The 17,780-nt window shown below is 36.5% G+C and overlaps 1 protein-coding gene across 2 annotated transcripts; it reads right to left on the minus strand.

The window, feature by feature from the left end:
- Nucleotides 1-2,200: 2,200 nt before the first annotated feature.
- On the minus strand, nt 2,201-16,079 carry FBXO4 (F-box protein 4). Of its 2 annotated transcripts, XM_080803556.1 has the most exons (8): nt 15,801-16,079; nt 14,362-14,597; nt 11,777-11,997; nt 8,127-8,202; nt 7,842-8,017; nt 4,242-4,417; nt 3,724-3,759; nt 2,926-3,299 (listed from the first exon to the last, which is right to left on the minus strand). In XM_080803556.1, exons 1-8 carry the CDS (start codon nt 15,987-15,989, stop codon nt 3,210-3,212), a joined length of 1,200 nt encoding a protein of 399 aa, XP_080659682.1. In that variant the 5' UTR covers nt 15,990-16,079; the 3' UTR covers nt 2,926-3,209. The 2 variants fall into 2 exon arrangements, with proteins under 2 accessions (XP_080659683.1, XP_080659682.1); XM_080803557.1 differs by lacking the exon at nt 3,724-3,759 and having other exon boundaries at nt 2,201-3,299.
- Between the last annotated feature and the right edge of the window lie 1,701 nt (nt 16,080-17,780).

The raw sequence follows: 17,780 nt of genomic DNA on the forward strand, positions 1-17,780 counted from the left end.
ATCAATTTGCAAAAAACAATGAAACATCCAAAATAGAAAGAACAGAGAAACAACAATAGTGAAGAGGGGATAAACAAGTAATAAAATGGTAGATCTGAAGCCAATCATATCAATAATCACATTAAATGTAAATGATCTAAACATTCTAAGTAAAATATAGGTATATTACCGGAATGGAAAAGAAAAAGGCAAAATGTGCTATATTCTATCTACAAGAGATACACTTAAAACATAAAGACAGATTTAGGTTGAATGGATATATCAGGAGATCAGTATTTTTTTAAATATCAAAGGGGTTATATTAATGTTAGAGAACAAATTTTACAACAATGAGTATTATCAGCAAAAAGGACATACTAATAATGATAGATAAGGGTTGACTAATCAGAAAAATATAAGTCATCTATGTATGTGCACCTAAAAACATCATCAAAACACATTAAGCAAAAGTTGACAGTTAAAAAATAGGCAATTCTACATAAAGATTTTAATGCCTATTGGTAATTGATAAAACTACTACATAAAAATCAATATGGGGCACCTGGCTGGCTCAGAGTGAGTGATCCTTGATTTGGGGTTCGTGGGTTCAAGCCCCATGTTGGGTGTAGAGATTACTTAAAAATAAAATCTTTTAAAAAATCATATAGCCAATACAGAATATCTGAACATTATCAATTACCTTTACCTAAGAGATAGCTATAAAATATTCCACCTAACAACTACAGAATATAAACTCTTTCAAGTGCATGTGGCATATTTACCAGAATAGATCATAACTTGGGCTAGAAAGCAACGTTCAACAAATTTGGAGATTGAAATTTTAAAATGTTCTCTGATAAAAAGAGATATTGAATCGGGTATCAATAACAATAAAATACATAGGTAACAGATTAAACAACACTAAAACAACAATACTAAATAATCCATGGATTGAGAAGTAATCTCAAGGGGTTAGAAAATATTTTAACTGCATAATAATAAATATGTAATATTTCAAAATGTTTACATGAAGCTAAAGAGGGCTTAGGAGGAAATCAATAGCTTTAAATGATTATTAAAAAAAATAAAGGAAAAGTGACACCTGGGTGGCTCAGTCAGTTAAGCACCTGACTCTTGATCTCAGCTCAGGTCTTGATCTCAGGGTTGTGAGATCAAGCCTTGTGCTGGGCTCCACACTGGGCATGGAGCCTACTTAAAATAATTAATTAGGGGCGCCTGGGTGGCTCAGTCAGTTAAGCATCTGCCTTTGGCTCAGGTCGTGATCCCGGGGTCCTGGGATCGAGCCCCGCATCGGGCTCCTGCTTAACGGGAAGCCTGCTTCTCCCTTTCCCATTCCCCCTGCTTGTGTTCCCTCTCTCACTGTCTCTCTGTCAAATAAATAAATAAAATCTTTTAAAAAAATAATAGTAATAAATTAATTAATTTTTTTAAAAAATTATAGAATCAATTATCTAAATTTCTACCTTGAACTAGAAAAGAGAAAACTGAATAAAAATTCAAAACAAATTTTAAAGCAGGAAAGAATATTAGAGTATAAATCAATGAAATATAGAATAAATCAGCAAATCCAAAAGGTGGGGTTTTTTTAGAATAATAATGAAATCAATAAAACTTAAGTTAGACTGGTCAAGAAGAAAAAAGATACAAATTACCAATATCAGGAATGAACAAGATGACATACTACAAATATTAAAAAGAAAATAGGGAGACCTACTTTTGGCATAATAACATGAGCGGTTCTGTGGAATGGCTCCCTAGAGAAACTGGAGAAACTTATTAGAAACAAAACAAAACAAAAAAACATTTAAAGTCTCCATAAATGGTCCCAAAGCATACAGAAAATGAAGAAATATTTAAAAAAAAAAAAAAAACTACTAAAACTCAATAAGAACATCAAGTGTTGGGGATTTGAACCAAGACTCACTCCCTCTATCCTTCCTTCAAATCAGCAAGATGGAAACTCTAATCTAGACTGGGGCAGCCAAGGAAGAAGAACCATAACACCTCTCTAAATTAGAGAAATATCTTCCCAGGAGGGAGATTGTCAGCATTTTCCATCCTGCCGCCAACTACATGTTACTGAAGCCAAGTTCTGAATGAGTGTACCCAGGTGTTTCTACACTCAAAAAAGGAACTCCCTTTTTTGGAGCAGCACCCACTCATGGATTGTAGGCTGTACAACTAAACTTTTTTTTTTTTTAAACTGTAACTCTAATCCTAACCCAAATACTGTGCTCTTATTATAATGTTAAAATTCCTTAGTTCTAATGAGATAGGAAAGGTATATAACATTTCCTCTGCAATTTTTGAGGAGAAGGTCTTATGATCATGTCTTATGGAATGTTTTCTCCACGACTGTGGAATAGAATTTGGCTTTAAAATGTTATGAACTTTTGGGACGCCTGGGTGGCTCAGTTGGTTAAGCTGCTGCCTTTGGCTCAGGTCATGATCCCAGGGTCCTGGGATCGAATCCCACATCAGGCTCCTTGCTCAGCAGGGAGTCTGGTTCTCCCTCTGCCTCTGCCTGCCGCTCTGCCTGCTTGTGCTCTCTCTCTCTGACAAAAAATAAAATAAAATAAAATAAAAAATCTTACGAACTTTTGGTTATATGAAATAGCAAAAACTTCCAGGAAAATTATTTTCACTGAATTAGTATTAAATAGGATATAAAGTTAATTTCTGCTGTTTCAGGAAAAAAAAACCAAAAAACAGAAGCTGTATGACCATAACAATAAGTGCAATTCCAATGAATATTCCAGTCTTTAAGCAGTATATTTATTAAAAATAGATAAAAACTTCTTTTTGATAACCAGTTAAGGACCCTTGAGAAGAACCTATAGAAAGCTTAGCAGATTTGCTATTCTCCACCAGGGCAACCTTTGAACTGAAACTAGAAATCACAAAGAATGAGAGAAGTACAAACTTGTTCTTTACAGAATTTAATATTTTAAAAAAGAAAATACAAAAGTCATCAAAAAAAAAAGTCTTAAAAGTTTCATTCAGGGGCTAAATGCTAGCACTGAAACTTTTTTCTTGTAATTGATTTAAGGTAAAAAATAAAAATTATGTAAAAAACACAGCAGTTACAGCTGTCCCAATATAAAGCCCACCTGCAAAAAGGCAGGACAAAATTAGCTGAGCAAATATCCACATCATGACCTTAGTAACAAGTTTCAAGTGGTTTCAGTTCCCAAGGTCTAAAAGAAGGCTCATCTTGCATGCTTAGATTCTACTTCTTCAAGAATCCACTGAATGCCATTTAAAAAACCAGTTAGAGTTTCAGCCTCTGTATCCTGGACCTATGAGCAGATAAGAGAGACCACTGTAAGAAACTGAGCCCAAAATCTTATTATTAAAAGAACCATTTTTCTAGATACTAAAAAAAGAACAGGATTTTTAAAATCCTAATAAACTTTGGGTGAGTCATTTATTTTGTCTTATAGAGAACTTAGATAAAAAAAAATATGATCTTCTGCTTATAATTATTACCAATATGAGGCTTATTGCTTATCTTGGAATTCAGTTTTGGGAAGGGGAAGAACTACCATTTCTATGACTTTTTTGTATGTATTAGAAAAAAATTGCTCTAAAGGATCCACTTTGAAAACTAAAACATTTTTAAATGAACTCAGCTAGTCAGCTGATAAATATGATATTCAGTATTGCAAAAATGTACTTTTTAAGACTGCCACTCTTCCTAGCCTACCACTTAGGAAGGCACACCTTTATCAGTAGCTTTCCAACTGTGTTCCAAAGAGTCTTCAGGATTCCACAGGAGGTATATGGGAAGGAAGGAAGAAAATCCTTTAAATTATTAAGCAAAATCATTTCTGATTTTTATTTTCCTTTATTTTACTTAGGGGCTTCATGTAAGGTTTCATTTGAAAAAGGATTCCATGATTAAAAAGTAAAATTTGGAAAGCAAGAAAAAATAAGTTGAAATTTTTATTTCTGATGACCCTTAAAGCATATTTTAATGCTGAAAAAAAAGTGATACTGGTATCTTAAAAAAAAAAATCTCCAAATGCTATCTCACTATATCTATGATAGAAGAGACAAGTAGTGAGCAAATGATAGGTGAAACATTAATACCAAACAATAGTCTCCCACTGATTAAGCTATTAAAATTAACTTTAGAATGCTATTTCATTAAAGAGAATGAGTAGAAAAGAATAAAATCAAATAGAGAACAGTGAAAAAATAAAATAAGATTTTCCTCACCAGAGAAGATAGGACCTTACCATCCATGGGTGGTTTAGATGATTTAGATGCAGCTCATGAGCCAAATAAAAACAGGGCATTCTTTTTACATTTGCTTGAGAAATACAAGATAAAACCAGCATAGGTCTTCCTGAAGATCCAAAAGCTGGATCTGTCATTGCCATAATACGAGAAAATTCATCTTGCCATTCATGTCCTAGAGAATGTAGTCAAAACCCTTAATTTACATTACTTATAAGGATTTTAAAAATAAAACAAACTTAAAAACAAAACAAGGAAATAAAAATACTACCAGGATCCAAACATAACAAACTGCCCCTATTGTTGTTCATTTATAGCTCTTCAGTTACATTAGGTAGCCTTCAAGGATAGGCATTTCAGTGAAATTAGAGAAAAAAAAGTCTCAGTACCATTCAGATGTCTCCATATTTTAAAGGCAAAAATACATTGATATAGGTATTTTCCTCTCATACATTTTATAGCTATCACCCTTTCCTTGAAAGACTAGTTTAAACGATTTAAACACAGACTTGGGTCTAGCACTATTATTCAAACTAACAATCTTTGTCTTTCACTGTACTGTGTAAAATCACTGATATTGTGAGGTAGTCAAAATTCTAAAAGGACCCCCAATGACTCACACCCTTGTATAATATATGAATCTAGAAGGGAGGAATCTAGAATCAGTGATGAAATATCATTGCCATGAGTAGGCTACATTATAAGACACAGCTGACTTCAAGAATGAGTGATCATCATCAGTGATGCTAACCTAATCAGGTAGGCCCTTAAAGAGATGAGGTTCTCCTGGTGAGAAATATTCTCCATTGTGGATCTGAAGACAAGAGGGAGTCACAAGGCAAGAAATGAAGGTACCTTCTAAAAGATGATATCAGCCCCCAGCTGACGGTTGGCAAGAAAACAGAAACCTCCTTCCTACAATAGTAAGGAACTGAATTCAGCCAATAACTTCAGTGAGTTAGAAAGCAGATTTTTCCCAGGAGCCACCAGAAAGTGCTGCAACCCATCTGACCCTGATTTCAACTTGTGGAGGCCCTAAGTCGGAAACCCAGCCATACTGTGCTGACTTCTGACACACAGAACTATGAGTTATCAGTGTTGAGATCTATGAACTATGAGTGTTGTTTTAAGCCACTAGATTGGAGGAACTTTCTTATATATTAACAGAAAATTAATAAATATTTAATGTCATTATCAACAGGGTGCATTTAAATCTAATCATATACCTCTTAGATTTTGACTTGTCCCATCTGTTCTTTGTTCCTTTATCCCCTCTCTTTGGACTGAGATTTGTAATAGTTCCATTTTATCTTCACTAATGGCTTATTTAATTGTACCTCTCTCACACTTTTTTTAGTGGTTACTCAAGGATTTTACAATGTACATTTTTAACTTCTAGTGGTCTACCTCTAGATAGTATTACACAACTTCACATACTGGAGAACCTTATTAACAATTTATCTCCATTTGTCCCCTTCCATTTGTCTGTATTGGTATCATATATCTTACTTAAAAGAATCATATGCCCATAATACAGTCTTACTATTTTTCCTTTACATATTATAAAAAAATTTAAATTAGGAAAAAAAAATCTCATCTATAGCTACATTGCTTCTCTCCCAGAGCTCTTAATTTTTTTTAATAAAGATCCATTTTTCCATCTGGTATCATGTTCTTCTGCCTTGAAGAGCTTTCTTTAATATTTCTTATAATATAAATCTGCTGATATTTAACTTTCTCAGGTTTTGTCTGAAAGTCTTGATTTTGCCTTAATTTTGAAAGATATCTTTGGATACAAGATTTTCCCCACTTTGCAACACTGTAAAGATTTCCCTTAATTGCCTTCAGCAATTCTTTCAGGAATTCTCTGTCCTTATCTTTGGCCCTCTATATATATGATTCCTTTTGCTTTGGCTGTCTTCAAGATAATCTCTCTCTTTGGTTTTCATCAGTTTGGCTCTAATGGACCTAGATTTATTTTTTATTTATGTATTTTTTTTAATTTATTTGGAATCATCTGAGCATCCTGTCATCTTTCAGTAATTTTGAAAAAATTTTGGTCATTATTGGTTCAAAAATTTTTTTCCTTATTCTCTTTCTTCATATTTTGGGACTCCAATTACACATGAGTTAGACCAGGTATTGCCATACTATGGTCTATGGATCTATTTTTATAAATAATTTTTTTAAACATCCATGCCTATTCATTTATAAATTGTCTATGGCTACTTTTGCACTCTTAACAGCAGAACTGAGTAACTGTGAGAGATCATATAGTTTATATGCCTAAAATATTTACTATATGGACCCTTAAGAGAAAGTCTATTGATTCCTGAGTTGGGAACCTCTGATGGGTTCCCCCAGTTCTTGGACGCTCTGTTCCTCACTCTTACTCTTTTTTTCTGTGTTTTACTTTGGATAATTTTAGTTTATCTTCAGATTCACCAAAGGTTTCTTTTGCTGATAAATCCACTATGGAAAGTGTTCACCTCCTATATTTTCATATTTAGCATTCCCATTTTACTTTTTCACAGCACCCTTCTCTCTGCTGAAAATCCCTATCTATTCACACATATTTTCCATCCTTTCCACTAGATCCTTTAACATATTAATCATAGTTATTTTAATGTCCCTTTCTGTGAGTGCCAACATCTGAGTCATCTCTTGATATGGTTCCACTGATTGCTTTATCTCTTGAAATGGGTCATTTCATTTTGATTTTTTTGTCTTGTAATTTTTAATTTAATGCTAAATGTTTTATGTAGAACAGTAGAGACTGAGGTAAAAGAATATATTCCCAGAAATGGGCATGCTTCTCCTGTTAGACCACTAACACTGTGGGTTGATTCCAACTAGTCATTAGTTGAGCTGGACTTAGCTTTTGTTGCTCTGGTTAACTTCAGTGCACCACAAACTTTAAATCCTTTCAGCAATGTTGCTACCTTGTTCTGAGTGAGAACAATATATTATATATTCATGCCCTAACTTATTCACAAAAGATTTGGGAGAAAAATTATAATACTGGTTTGTGGCCCAATAATATTCTGATTTGATGCCTATATAGCATCGTGAAGGGCAATTATTCAGAATATGTGGAGAGTGTTCTTAACTAATCTACTTAATTAACACTCCACCCCCACCTTTCTCTTGACTATCTGGGTAATTAAAACAAAGGTAAAATTTTCCAGTTATCTACATAAATTATTTGAATAGAGCTAGAAGCAGACAAAACATCAATAACAAGTGCAGAAGCATACAACAAAGAAATATTATGTACTTATACTATAAAACTTCAATACGCATCAGAATTTTGTAGGTTTGTTAAAAAAAAAAAAAAGAATGCCCAAGAGACAACCCAAATCTATGAATTATAATCCATCAGAATAGGAATCAGGCAGCTGTTTTTAACAAGCTCTCCAGGTGGGTGATCCTAATTCACATTAAGGTTTGAGAACTCATTATTAGCAATAATGGTCATAGAATCACATTTATTAAATTAACCATCATGCTTTTAAGAAGTCACAGTAAAGCCTAAAAATGTATTTTCTTATTTGCTTTGCAAAAAAGGTTTCTTAAAAAGAAAATAAAATAATGCTTACTTTTATGAGCTTCAGCATTTGCAACATAGATGAATCCATCAACAACTTCACACACCTTCTGAATTTGTGGAATTACACTATACCGGCTTCCTTGTTGATCATCTCCTTCATTCTGTACACTGAACATCTTGTTAACTGCACTTGTATGCTCTTCTCTTGCTCTATCTCTTTCCTTTCTGTAAGAAAAATGTAAATATAAAGCATAAATACTAAAGAGGCTCCACCTCCCCCATAAGGTACCCAAGTCCTGATGCTCCAGGTAGGCCACCAAGTAGGCAGCCTTACCTGGTAGTTGAATATAGTATCAGGATGTTGAATTTATGTTGGTTGCTCAACTGAAAACTGACTCCAGATCCAATACCTAAAGAAGAAAATTATAGTTATCAAAACAAGTCATTAATAAATACAGAAAAAGATCACATTGAAAAAAAATTACCCAGTGTGAGCAAAAAGAGCAACCAAAAAGCCCATGACAAATTATATATAGCTTTGGAATAAAATGAAATGTTTATGTTGAAGAAAATGTGCTGTATGCAATTTTCATTTACATGGTAATAAAAACATGGATACAGAACAAAGAACAGATAGGCTTATAGCATTCCTTTCTGTATCATCATATCAGTAGCAGCTGCATCATTAACAGCTACTATTTATCATCAAGACTAAGACTCATTTTCCAACTTTTTCATTTCTCATTAGTCATATACTCTGCATATACATTCAGTGTTTTATCTCCCTGAAAATGTTTTTAAATTGATGGGAAGTCACCACTGGCACTGTAGAAAACTGAAGAAATATTCAGATAGTAAAATTTGAAATTAAACTTGGATTTGCCACATTTCCATTTTTTGTGAACCTCAGTTTTGACATCAAAATATAGAAATAATATTGGGCACTTGGTGGCTCAGTCAGTTAAGCGTCCAACTCTTGATCAGCTCCATGGGGAGTCTGTTGGAGATTCTCTGATGCCCCTAATGTCCCCTCCCTACACGCTCTCTCAAATAATAAATAAATCTTTAAAAACATATATATAGAAATAATGCATACTTCTTAGAGATGTTGTAAGCAATAAATGAGATTACATATGTAAAATTCCTAGTACAGTGGTAAATAACAGATACTAAATACTAGCTTCTTACTATTTTTACCTGAATTATTCAACATTGTTGCTTGTCCTTGTTTCTTAACCTCCTCCCTTCTTTGGCTGTGTTAACACTCAGGCTGCTTCTCCTCTTGCCTCATGAAAAGATCCTTCTTCCTCCCATGGCTCTACTTCTTTTTGCTATACAAATGCCCCTTTAGTTTTGTCCATCCTCAATCCTCCTTTTAGTCTAAATTACCATACCCTCAACTAGACTTTTGCAATCACTTCTAACTAGTCTCCCACATCCATTTTTTACCCCTACTGTCCATTCTTCTGACAGCAACTGGAGAGATGGCTTAAAAATGCCTATCTCATTATGTCTCTTTCCTTCAAAGCCACTGCTCTTCAAAAACAACTTAATATAACCTTACCTCTACTTTAGGACAACTCCACTTTTCACACCTTTAATCCCTGCATCATAACCAACCTAGTTGTTTAAATTAACCTGTCATGCCATCTTATGTCACCATTCCAGGTAACACATGCAGAAATCTTGGTGGCTGAGACTGCAAGCATGATCCTAGACCCTGGCCACAAGGTTTGGTGCACAAACTCTCCAAAGAGATCAAAGAAAAAAATTCTACTATTTTCTCTGATCTTTGTTTTCATCAGTTTAATTTCCAGACATTACCTTCTTAACACATCTAACCTCAACCCAATACGATCTCTATGCTGTTCTGTACCATACTGCCAACAACCCATTCCCCCTTCTTCCTTGATCTTGCAGGGTTTGAGGCATAATTAGATTGGCATTTATAAACAATCATTTCTGCTGCTGTCTAGAGAATAAAATTGACAATTCATGATTAGCAAATTTCCTCATATCCTCAACCTCTTCTTTAGAGAGTCTTCTACCCCATGGCCTTACCTGAACTGGCCTACCCTTAGGGGCTGCTTCTCTTGCAGTACATCTCAAGTAACAAAACTGCTTCTTCTCACACATCTCAGGGTAAAGACGTGGGGTCAATGTTCTCTTTACTCCTCACTGCCATGTCCTATTACTCACCAACCTTCTTCAAAACTCCATCTCTGAGATACACCATTCAGATGCAGTACCATCTCCCTTTTCTCAACCTCATCATTTATGAATCTCCTTTTAATAACCCCTTCCACCAAACATTCACTGAAGATTTCACACCTGGTTCACAATACTCCTCTCCATCCTCAGAAACTTCCAAGTCCATGTGGACACCATGAGATTCCCAAATCTTGATTCCTAACCCAGATCTTTCTCTTGAGATCTGGATGCATAGAGTAATCCACAAAGTTATTTGGTCATTTAGTCATCAAATCTATATTGAGTGCCTACTACATGCCTGAGTTCAAACACACAGCTAAGAACAAACCTGGTAAGACTCCTGCCCTAATGGAGCTTCCATTCAAGTGGATTGCTTATAGCAGGCATCTCCACTTATATATCCCAGAGTTATCAAAGTCAGCATATTCCAAAGAGCAGCTGTCCTCCTTCCTATAAAGATCCCTCAGAAAACTTTCTCTTCCACCTCCTTATCCTAGTGAATGGCACTGTCATCCAATATGAAAACCACATCAGAAATAACACTCATACATATTCAGTCAATGCTATCCTTCATGTTTTTACAATATTATAGTACTTTAACAGGTCTCCATGTTTTATAGCCTCTTCTAATCAATTTTCCACTCAGGAGCCAGATCTTTCTAAAATGTAATCTTGATCGTCTCACTGCTCTGTTTAAAATCTTTCAACAGCTCCCAAATGCTTGAGCACAGCATACACATATCTTCTCACCCAGCCCACTCTAGACACATAGATCTACTTCAAATGTGTCATATGTATCCAGAGCTCTGTGCTTTTAGAAATGTAGTTTTCACTGCTCAGAATACTTCTATTCCTTTTTTTTAAATGGCCTACTTTAACTCATCATAATGACTCAAATAAGGCATCATGTTCAACAAAGAGCCTTCTTCGAGCCTTATCTTTCTACTCAGGAGCTAATTACACCATATTCTAATCACCTATATACTTGTCTTGGTCCTTATCAAGACCAAGTGTCTCCAGGGCAGACAAAAATTTTTGATGTTTGTTTTAAATAGCTACACCTCTACCATCTAATAGGTGCTCTCAATAAATGAATAAGCAAAGCATAAGCTAGATTACAGTATTACTTATATTTCCTGCTTGCCAACTAACTATATGATTGTTATTTTCACAGAAAGAGGAGAAAGGTGTTAATTTAGCTCTTTTTAAAAATTCCACTACATATCAAAGTACTTTGCACATAGTAGATGGGTTTTTGTCATTAACATTCTTTTAAAATATGGTAACTACTGTACAAACATCCTGATAACATATAATCTACCTGCACATAATCTTATATTCTAGATTACACAAATCTGAGGAAATAAGAGGAAGCTCATCTCTGATAAAAAGTAAATCAAGGGGCACCTGGGTGGCTCAGTGGGTTAAAGCCTCTGCCTTCAGCTCAGGTCATGATCCCAGGGTCCTGGGATCGAGCCCTGCATCAGGCTCTCTGCTCGGCAGGAAGCCTGCTTCCCCCTCCCTCTCTCTCTGCCTGCCTCTCTGCCTACTTGTGATCTCTGTCTGTCAAATAAATAAATAAAATCTTAAAAAAAAAAAAAAGTAAATCAACTCTTTCAGTACACTGGGACCTGGGGAGGAGGAATGCCTATTCACCAAAATACTATATTTCATTACATCAATGAGTTCATTAAAAATTTCTTTTGATTTAACATTAGTGTCAAGATCAAAGTGTTTTAACTATTATATGCTTCAGATTAACATGAAAATTACCATCAATCTGCCTCTGAGGCAAACCAGCTGTTGGGCAAAGTTCCTTAGAAGACATCAAGCTCAACACCAAAGATGTATTCAGTTCTTCCAAACCTGGTCCAAACATAGCAAATCGTGGTTCATTCTGAATGATCAGTGAGTGTAAAAATGATGTGACAGCTCCATACATAGGACGGCTAGATTTCAAGGATCTTCTTGTATATGGACAGCACATTTTATAGCTGCATAAAATTGTCACAATTAGAAAATAAACACAGAAAAAAACATAGCCAGTTATTCATTCAACAATATATAGTTTATTGAGAACCTGCTAGACACATTATTGTATTATATAATATAATAATCATATAGTTCCAATCCTCATGGAGGAAAGTGGAGAACAGACACATTATAATATGTATGCTGGATGCCACCACATGAAAAAGCAAAGGCACTCTGGGAGTAGAAGTGGTCCAAATGTTAAGGAAGTCTTCCCCAGGAAATGCTACTTACTTTCTAATTTTTCATTTAGATTTTCTCATGGAACACTTGGTCTAACACTTGTTTCAGTCATAAAAATTCACTACACAGAGCAGTGATTCTCAGTCTGGGGAGATTTTGCCTCCCCACCCCAAGAGAGCATTCATTTGGCAATGTCTGCAGTCATTTTTGCTATTATGACTAAGGGGTCAGAGTGTGGTGTGCTACTGGCATCTAGTGGACAGAAGTAAAGAATGCTGCTAAACATCCTACAGTGCACAGCACAACTGGTCTGAACACTTGATCTAAAATGTCAATAGTGCCAAGATTGAGAAACCCTACAATAACCTATATGGATACTTAGCATAAATGTCTTTAGAGGTTAAAAAAAAAAAGATAGAAATTAGTAATGTCACCAATAGAACCAAACTTCTTAAGTACTCCTATTAACAGCCTCCAGTGTAACAGTTTAGTAAGTGTTAAATATACAGGGAGGATCTAATGTTCCTTAAAGATAAACCTAGCAAACTCAGAATCATGTGAAAAAAACAAACTAACAGTTTGTTTCAATAGCTATAAATTTCTAAATTACCAATTCTACATGTTATCAAAAGTTAGAACACAGTAACCAAATCAAAATAAAACCTAAAGCCCTTTGACTAAATCAAGGTGGTTAAGACAATTACTGACCTGACAAGACAATGATCTTTATTTAGGAAACTTGTTATTCAAGAAGGAAAAAAAAATCAATTTTTGAGGCTAGGTAGATCTGACCACTTTATTTATATAAGCCACTTATACTATGAACTTACGTTTTTTCATCTGCATTATTTGAGCAATAACAATTAACCCAGGGTTGTAAGGAACAAATTAATTTATATGATTTAAGAAACAAAACAATGAACAAAGAAAAAAACAGACAAAAAAAGAAACTGGTGGTTGGCAGAGGGGAGGCTGGTGGGGGGGTGATATAAAAGGGGATTAAGAGTACACTTAAAAATGATGAGCACTGAGAAATGCATAGAATTGTTGAATCATTATATTGTATATCTGAAACTAATATAACACTGTCCGTTAATTATACTTCAATAAAAAATACTTCATATGATCACAAATGGTAGTTACTATGATTATTACCATTCCCAGGAAAAAGCTGGTTCCACAGCATGATATACTTGATGCTATGGTTGGTTGTGGGACAATGTAGAAGTAACAACCAGCAAGTGAGAGGACAATAGTACTTACTGAAATTATATATAACATATCACATACGTTTTAACCAAGTAGTCTTATAAGACTTGGCATTTAGATTAGAATAAAGAAAGATCTGAATAACTCAAATAAAATATGAAAAGAATCCTGTATCTATATACTAAATATAGCAGAGCAAAACAGTTCTTATCTAAAACATAAATATTTTTAAAATTTTATTTACAATGCCTTAAATGTGGGGCCCTCAATAAAGTAGGTTATATCCAGATCCAATGACATTATATATTTTTAAGGTGGCATGACAGGGTTCCAATCTGAATAGTCCCTTATAAGCTATATAACTAGGTAAATCCATAACCATTCTGAACCTCAATTCCACATCTATAACACAAGGGTAATACTTTCTTATTGGGTGATGGCTAAATAACTAAATATACATAGAATTCAATACACTACATTTGCTCAACACTAATTCTCTCAGCTACATGATATTTAAAAGTGTCAATGCTTCTGGGTGATAACAAAATCTTAGTTCCCAGAATCTTGAGAATGGTTTTCTTCCCTGCTAAAAAACTGGTGTCTGATCACTGATCATTCGTTTTTTGGATATGGAAAAGTATTCACTATTTAACAAAATGACAAGTGTTCTAAAGATGATGAAAGCTTTAAGAAATGTTTTACTTCTTGGCATATGAACTATCTACAATTATTCAAATAATTACCATAGGTAAATAACAAAATGTGAAAAACTGAAAGGGTCATACAAAGGAATTTAAGTTAATCCCCAACTTTTACAAACACAACCAAATTCCATGAAATGTATTATTGGCAGAGCCAAGACTAATTTAGACTATTAACTTGCAACACAGGCAAATTTAGTATCTTTTTTTTAATTCATAAAACTAGATACTTACACTGCCATGTAGTCAAAAAATGCACCATCAGTGACCTCAGATATAGGCTTTTTTAAGATTTCTAGATCTGGAAGAGACTTCCAGTCAACAGAAGACCAGGAAGGAAGATCCCGCAGCAGAAAATATCTCCACAGAATTGGATCTCGAACAGTTTCATTCCAATAATGGCTTGTACTTCCCAATTGACACAGATCATGAGGTGAAAGAAATGACAAAATATATAGCTGTACGTCAATCTGAAATAGAAACGGCAAATAGGTAAAAGGGAGGAAAAACTTAGCTTAAAATTTTTCTGATAATTATAAACAAATAATTATTTTATTATACTGGGAATCCAAAGGTCAACTGGACAGTCCATCTTTTTAATAATTATATCTATCGTGATGAATTACAAAACAATTATACTAGATAACCAAAGATCAACTTAACAGTATTTTTAGTAATTAAATCTATAATGCTGAAGTTATTTTCCTGCCATCAGAAGAGAAACCTATCTGAACATTTAATTGTTGACACACTGAAACATTCATGAAAGACCAATCATTGTTCTGGTATTTTTCAAGCAAAAAAAACAGGTCCTTTAATTTCTCACGGAATTTTGCCACTACATTACCTGAACAAACCATTTAAGGAAACAATCTAGTCTTCAAAATAAAACTTCTATCAAAGCACTTCTGATTTTGTCATTAGTTCTAATCAAAGAGTAAATCTGCCATCTCACTTTCTCCATAAAATCAGTATTTCAAAGAACTTCTACAAAAGGGAGAAGCTTGGAGGTGTCCTTAGCCTGCAGTTTTTAATTTCTGATAGACGTCAGAGGGAGGGAGATGTCAACAGTCCAGCTGAGATACAGAATTTGTATAATGTCTAAGAATTTCTCCTCTCTCCCATTTTCCCATCTGCCTGAAAAGTTTAACAATAAGTGGTGTGTATGATTCTTGGGGTCTCTTGTAACTCGAGGCACGACTCAGCCATTGTCAGTTAAGAGTGAGTTCTGTTACTTGAACAGCGCGGTAAGAGACCAGCCTCGATCTCCTCGCGGTGTTCGGGTACACTGAACCTCAGGTGAAAGACGCCGAGCACCCAGTTGCCGAAGGCTTTCCCAGGCTAACCACAAGTCTGCAGTGGTCTCCTCCTATTTCCTTAACCTGACGTTCGGGCTGTTCTAGGGCCAAAACTTGGTTTGGGGGTGGAAGATTTGAGGGGGACCTGGCCGGTTACCGGGGCGTTTCGCTGCGACCTTCGATCCGGCTGCGGCGCACCAAAGGTCAACGCCTCGGCGTTTCTGGTCAACTGTTGCTTCCAGGTGACGACACTGCCCGGAACGGCCTCGCGGCAGACACAGACTTGAGCGCGGTGAGGCCCCCCGAGGCCGCCGGAGCGGGACGCCCCTCCCGGCCCGGCCCTTAGGTCCTCCGCGGCCGGTGGCCGCCACTCACCGGCAGCCGCGTCAGAGTACTGGCCTCCTCATCCGCCTCCTCTTGAGAGGCCCTCGGCGCTGCCCTCTCCTTGCCCACCGACTGCCAGAAGTTCCTCCAGCCGCTGAGGATGGCAGCCTCTAGACGGCTCCAGTCGCTATGGTGCGGCTGAGGGGAGCTGCCTCCGCTGCGTGGCTCGCTTCCCGCCATGGCCGCCGGCGTCGCACGTGACGCGCCGCAGGGTCACGCACGCTCCCCGCTCCGGGCGGCCGGCCTCCCGCCTCGCGCCTCCTTCCTTCCACGTCTGGCGGAGGATGGCCTCGGGACCCGAGAGGGCACGGAGGTGTGGCCCAATCAGATGTGTTGTCTCCAACCGAGCTTGAACCTCGCGCCAAAAGCGCAATCCAGGCCTCAACCCCGCGAACCTCGCTTCATTCACGTGCAGTCTCTCCCCGCTTTATAACTTCCCCCAAAGTCGTTCTCTGTGTCTGGGACCCATTTCCACTTAGTCTGGGTCTAGGTGGCCCCTACTTATTCGATAGCTGGCCGTCCTTCGCTACCGTAGGCTTAATAGCCGGTTGCTTCCTTCTCAGCACTGCCGTGCTGGGTGTGCTGGTTTTTTATTGTTTTTCAGTCTCCGATTTACTGTTAGTTTTCCTGCGGATTAGCAAAAATGGAATAGGGAGGTGACCAAGCGCCCAATCACGAGAAACCTCATGCCAAGGCGAGGAGTCTATATTTTTCTCTTTAAAATGTTAGGTACATTTAAAAATTCCTGAAGGTAGGCAGGCATCCCATAAAAGGGGAGCAAAATAGGGCTAGAATAAGAGAAGAAACCAGATACGGTACTGTTAAAATCCTGCTAGTTGTTTTTGTTAATCTGTCAGAACAGTTATCCATTTTACTTACTTTGTCCGGCCTTACTTTGAAAGGGTTTTAGCAAACTATACTATAGCCCACATTAAAAGATATTAAAAACAAAAACTCAATTGAGTAATGTAAAAGATCAAACTGGCTTTATTGAACAATTCATGAATCTGGAAGCATCCCATTCAGCAAATGGAAAGGAGCTGCAGGACAAGGAAGGTTTTTTAAAGATAGAGAGGCGCGTGGGTAGCACAGTGGTTAAGGGTCCTATTCTTGGTTTGGGCTGAAGTTGTAGGGCAAGGTCCTGATCTCAGGCTCGGTGCTGCGCGTGGAGTCCGCTTGGGTTTCTTTCTCCCTCCCCATCTCCCTCTGCCACACTGCCTCGCCCCCCAAATAAGTAAATACATCTTTTTAAAAAATTGAAAATAAAGGCAGAAAATGGGGGCACCTGTCTGGCTCAGTTGGTGGAGAATGTAACTTTTGATGTCAGGGTTGTTCAGCTCCACGTTGGGTGTAGAAATTACTATAGAAAATTAAGTCTTTAAAGGCAGAAAGGAATGGGGAAAAGGAAATTATTGACAAAAAGTACACTACTGTAGACAAAGTCATCCTAGTGCCAACCAGGAATTCCATGTTGAAGGTTACTTTCTTGGGGTGCCTAGGTGGGTCAGTTGACTAAGATTGCAACTCCTGATTTCAGTTCAGCTCTTTATCTCAGGGTCTTGGGGTTGGGCTCCATGCTGGCCATGGGGCCTACTTAAAAGGAAAAAAAAAAAAGGTTACTTTCCTGAGGGGTCTGAAGCTGCAGTTAGGTTGGATATGAAGTCTTGGTTTGCTGAAGTGAGGCCCTTTAAATAAGTGATTGCATTTGGGGCCTGTGGTTTTCTTTTCAACAAAGGTAACCTATTATTTGGAACTGGATATAGTCTCTACTGGTAAGGCGGACACAAATACTTACTTAGTACTATGTGTCATTCATTTTTAAATAGATTACTTCAATCTAATCCAAAGAATACTCTGCTCAAACACTAGAGCTCTGTTCCTTAAAGGAATATTTCATTCTAAAGTAATAAATATAAAACTTTAAGTCTCTAGGATTATTCAATAAAGAGCAAGACAGCATTATCTGTTACA

Source organism: Martes martes, assembly GCF_963455335.1.
Source record: "Martes martes genome assembly, chromosome: 5".
NCBI classification, from domain to species: domain Eukaryota; kingdom Metazoa; phylum Chordata; class Mammalia; order Carnivora; family Mustelidae; genus Martes; species Martes martes.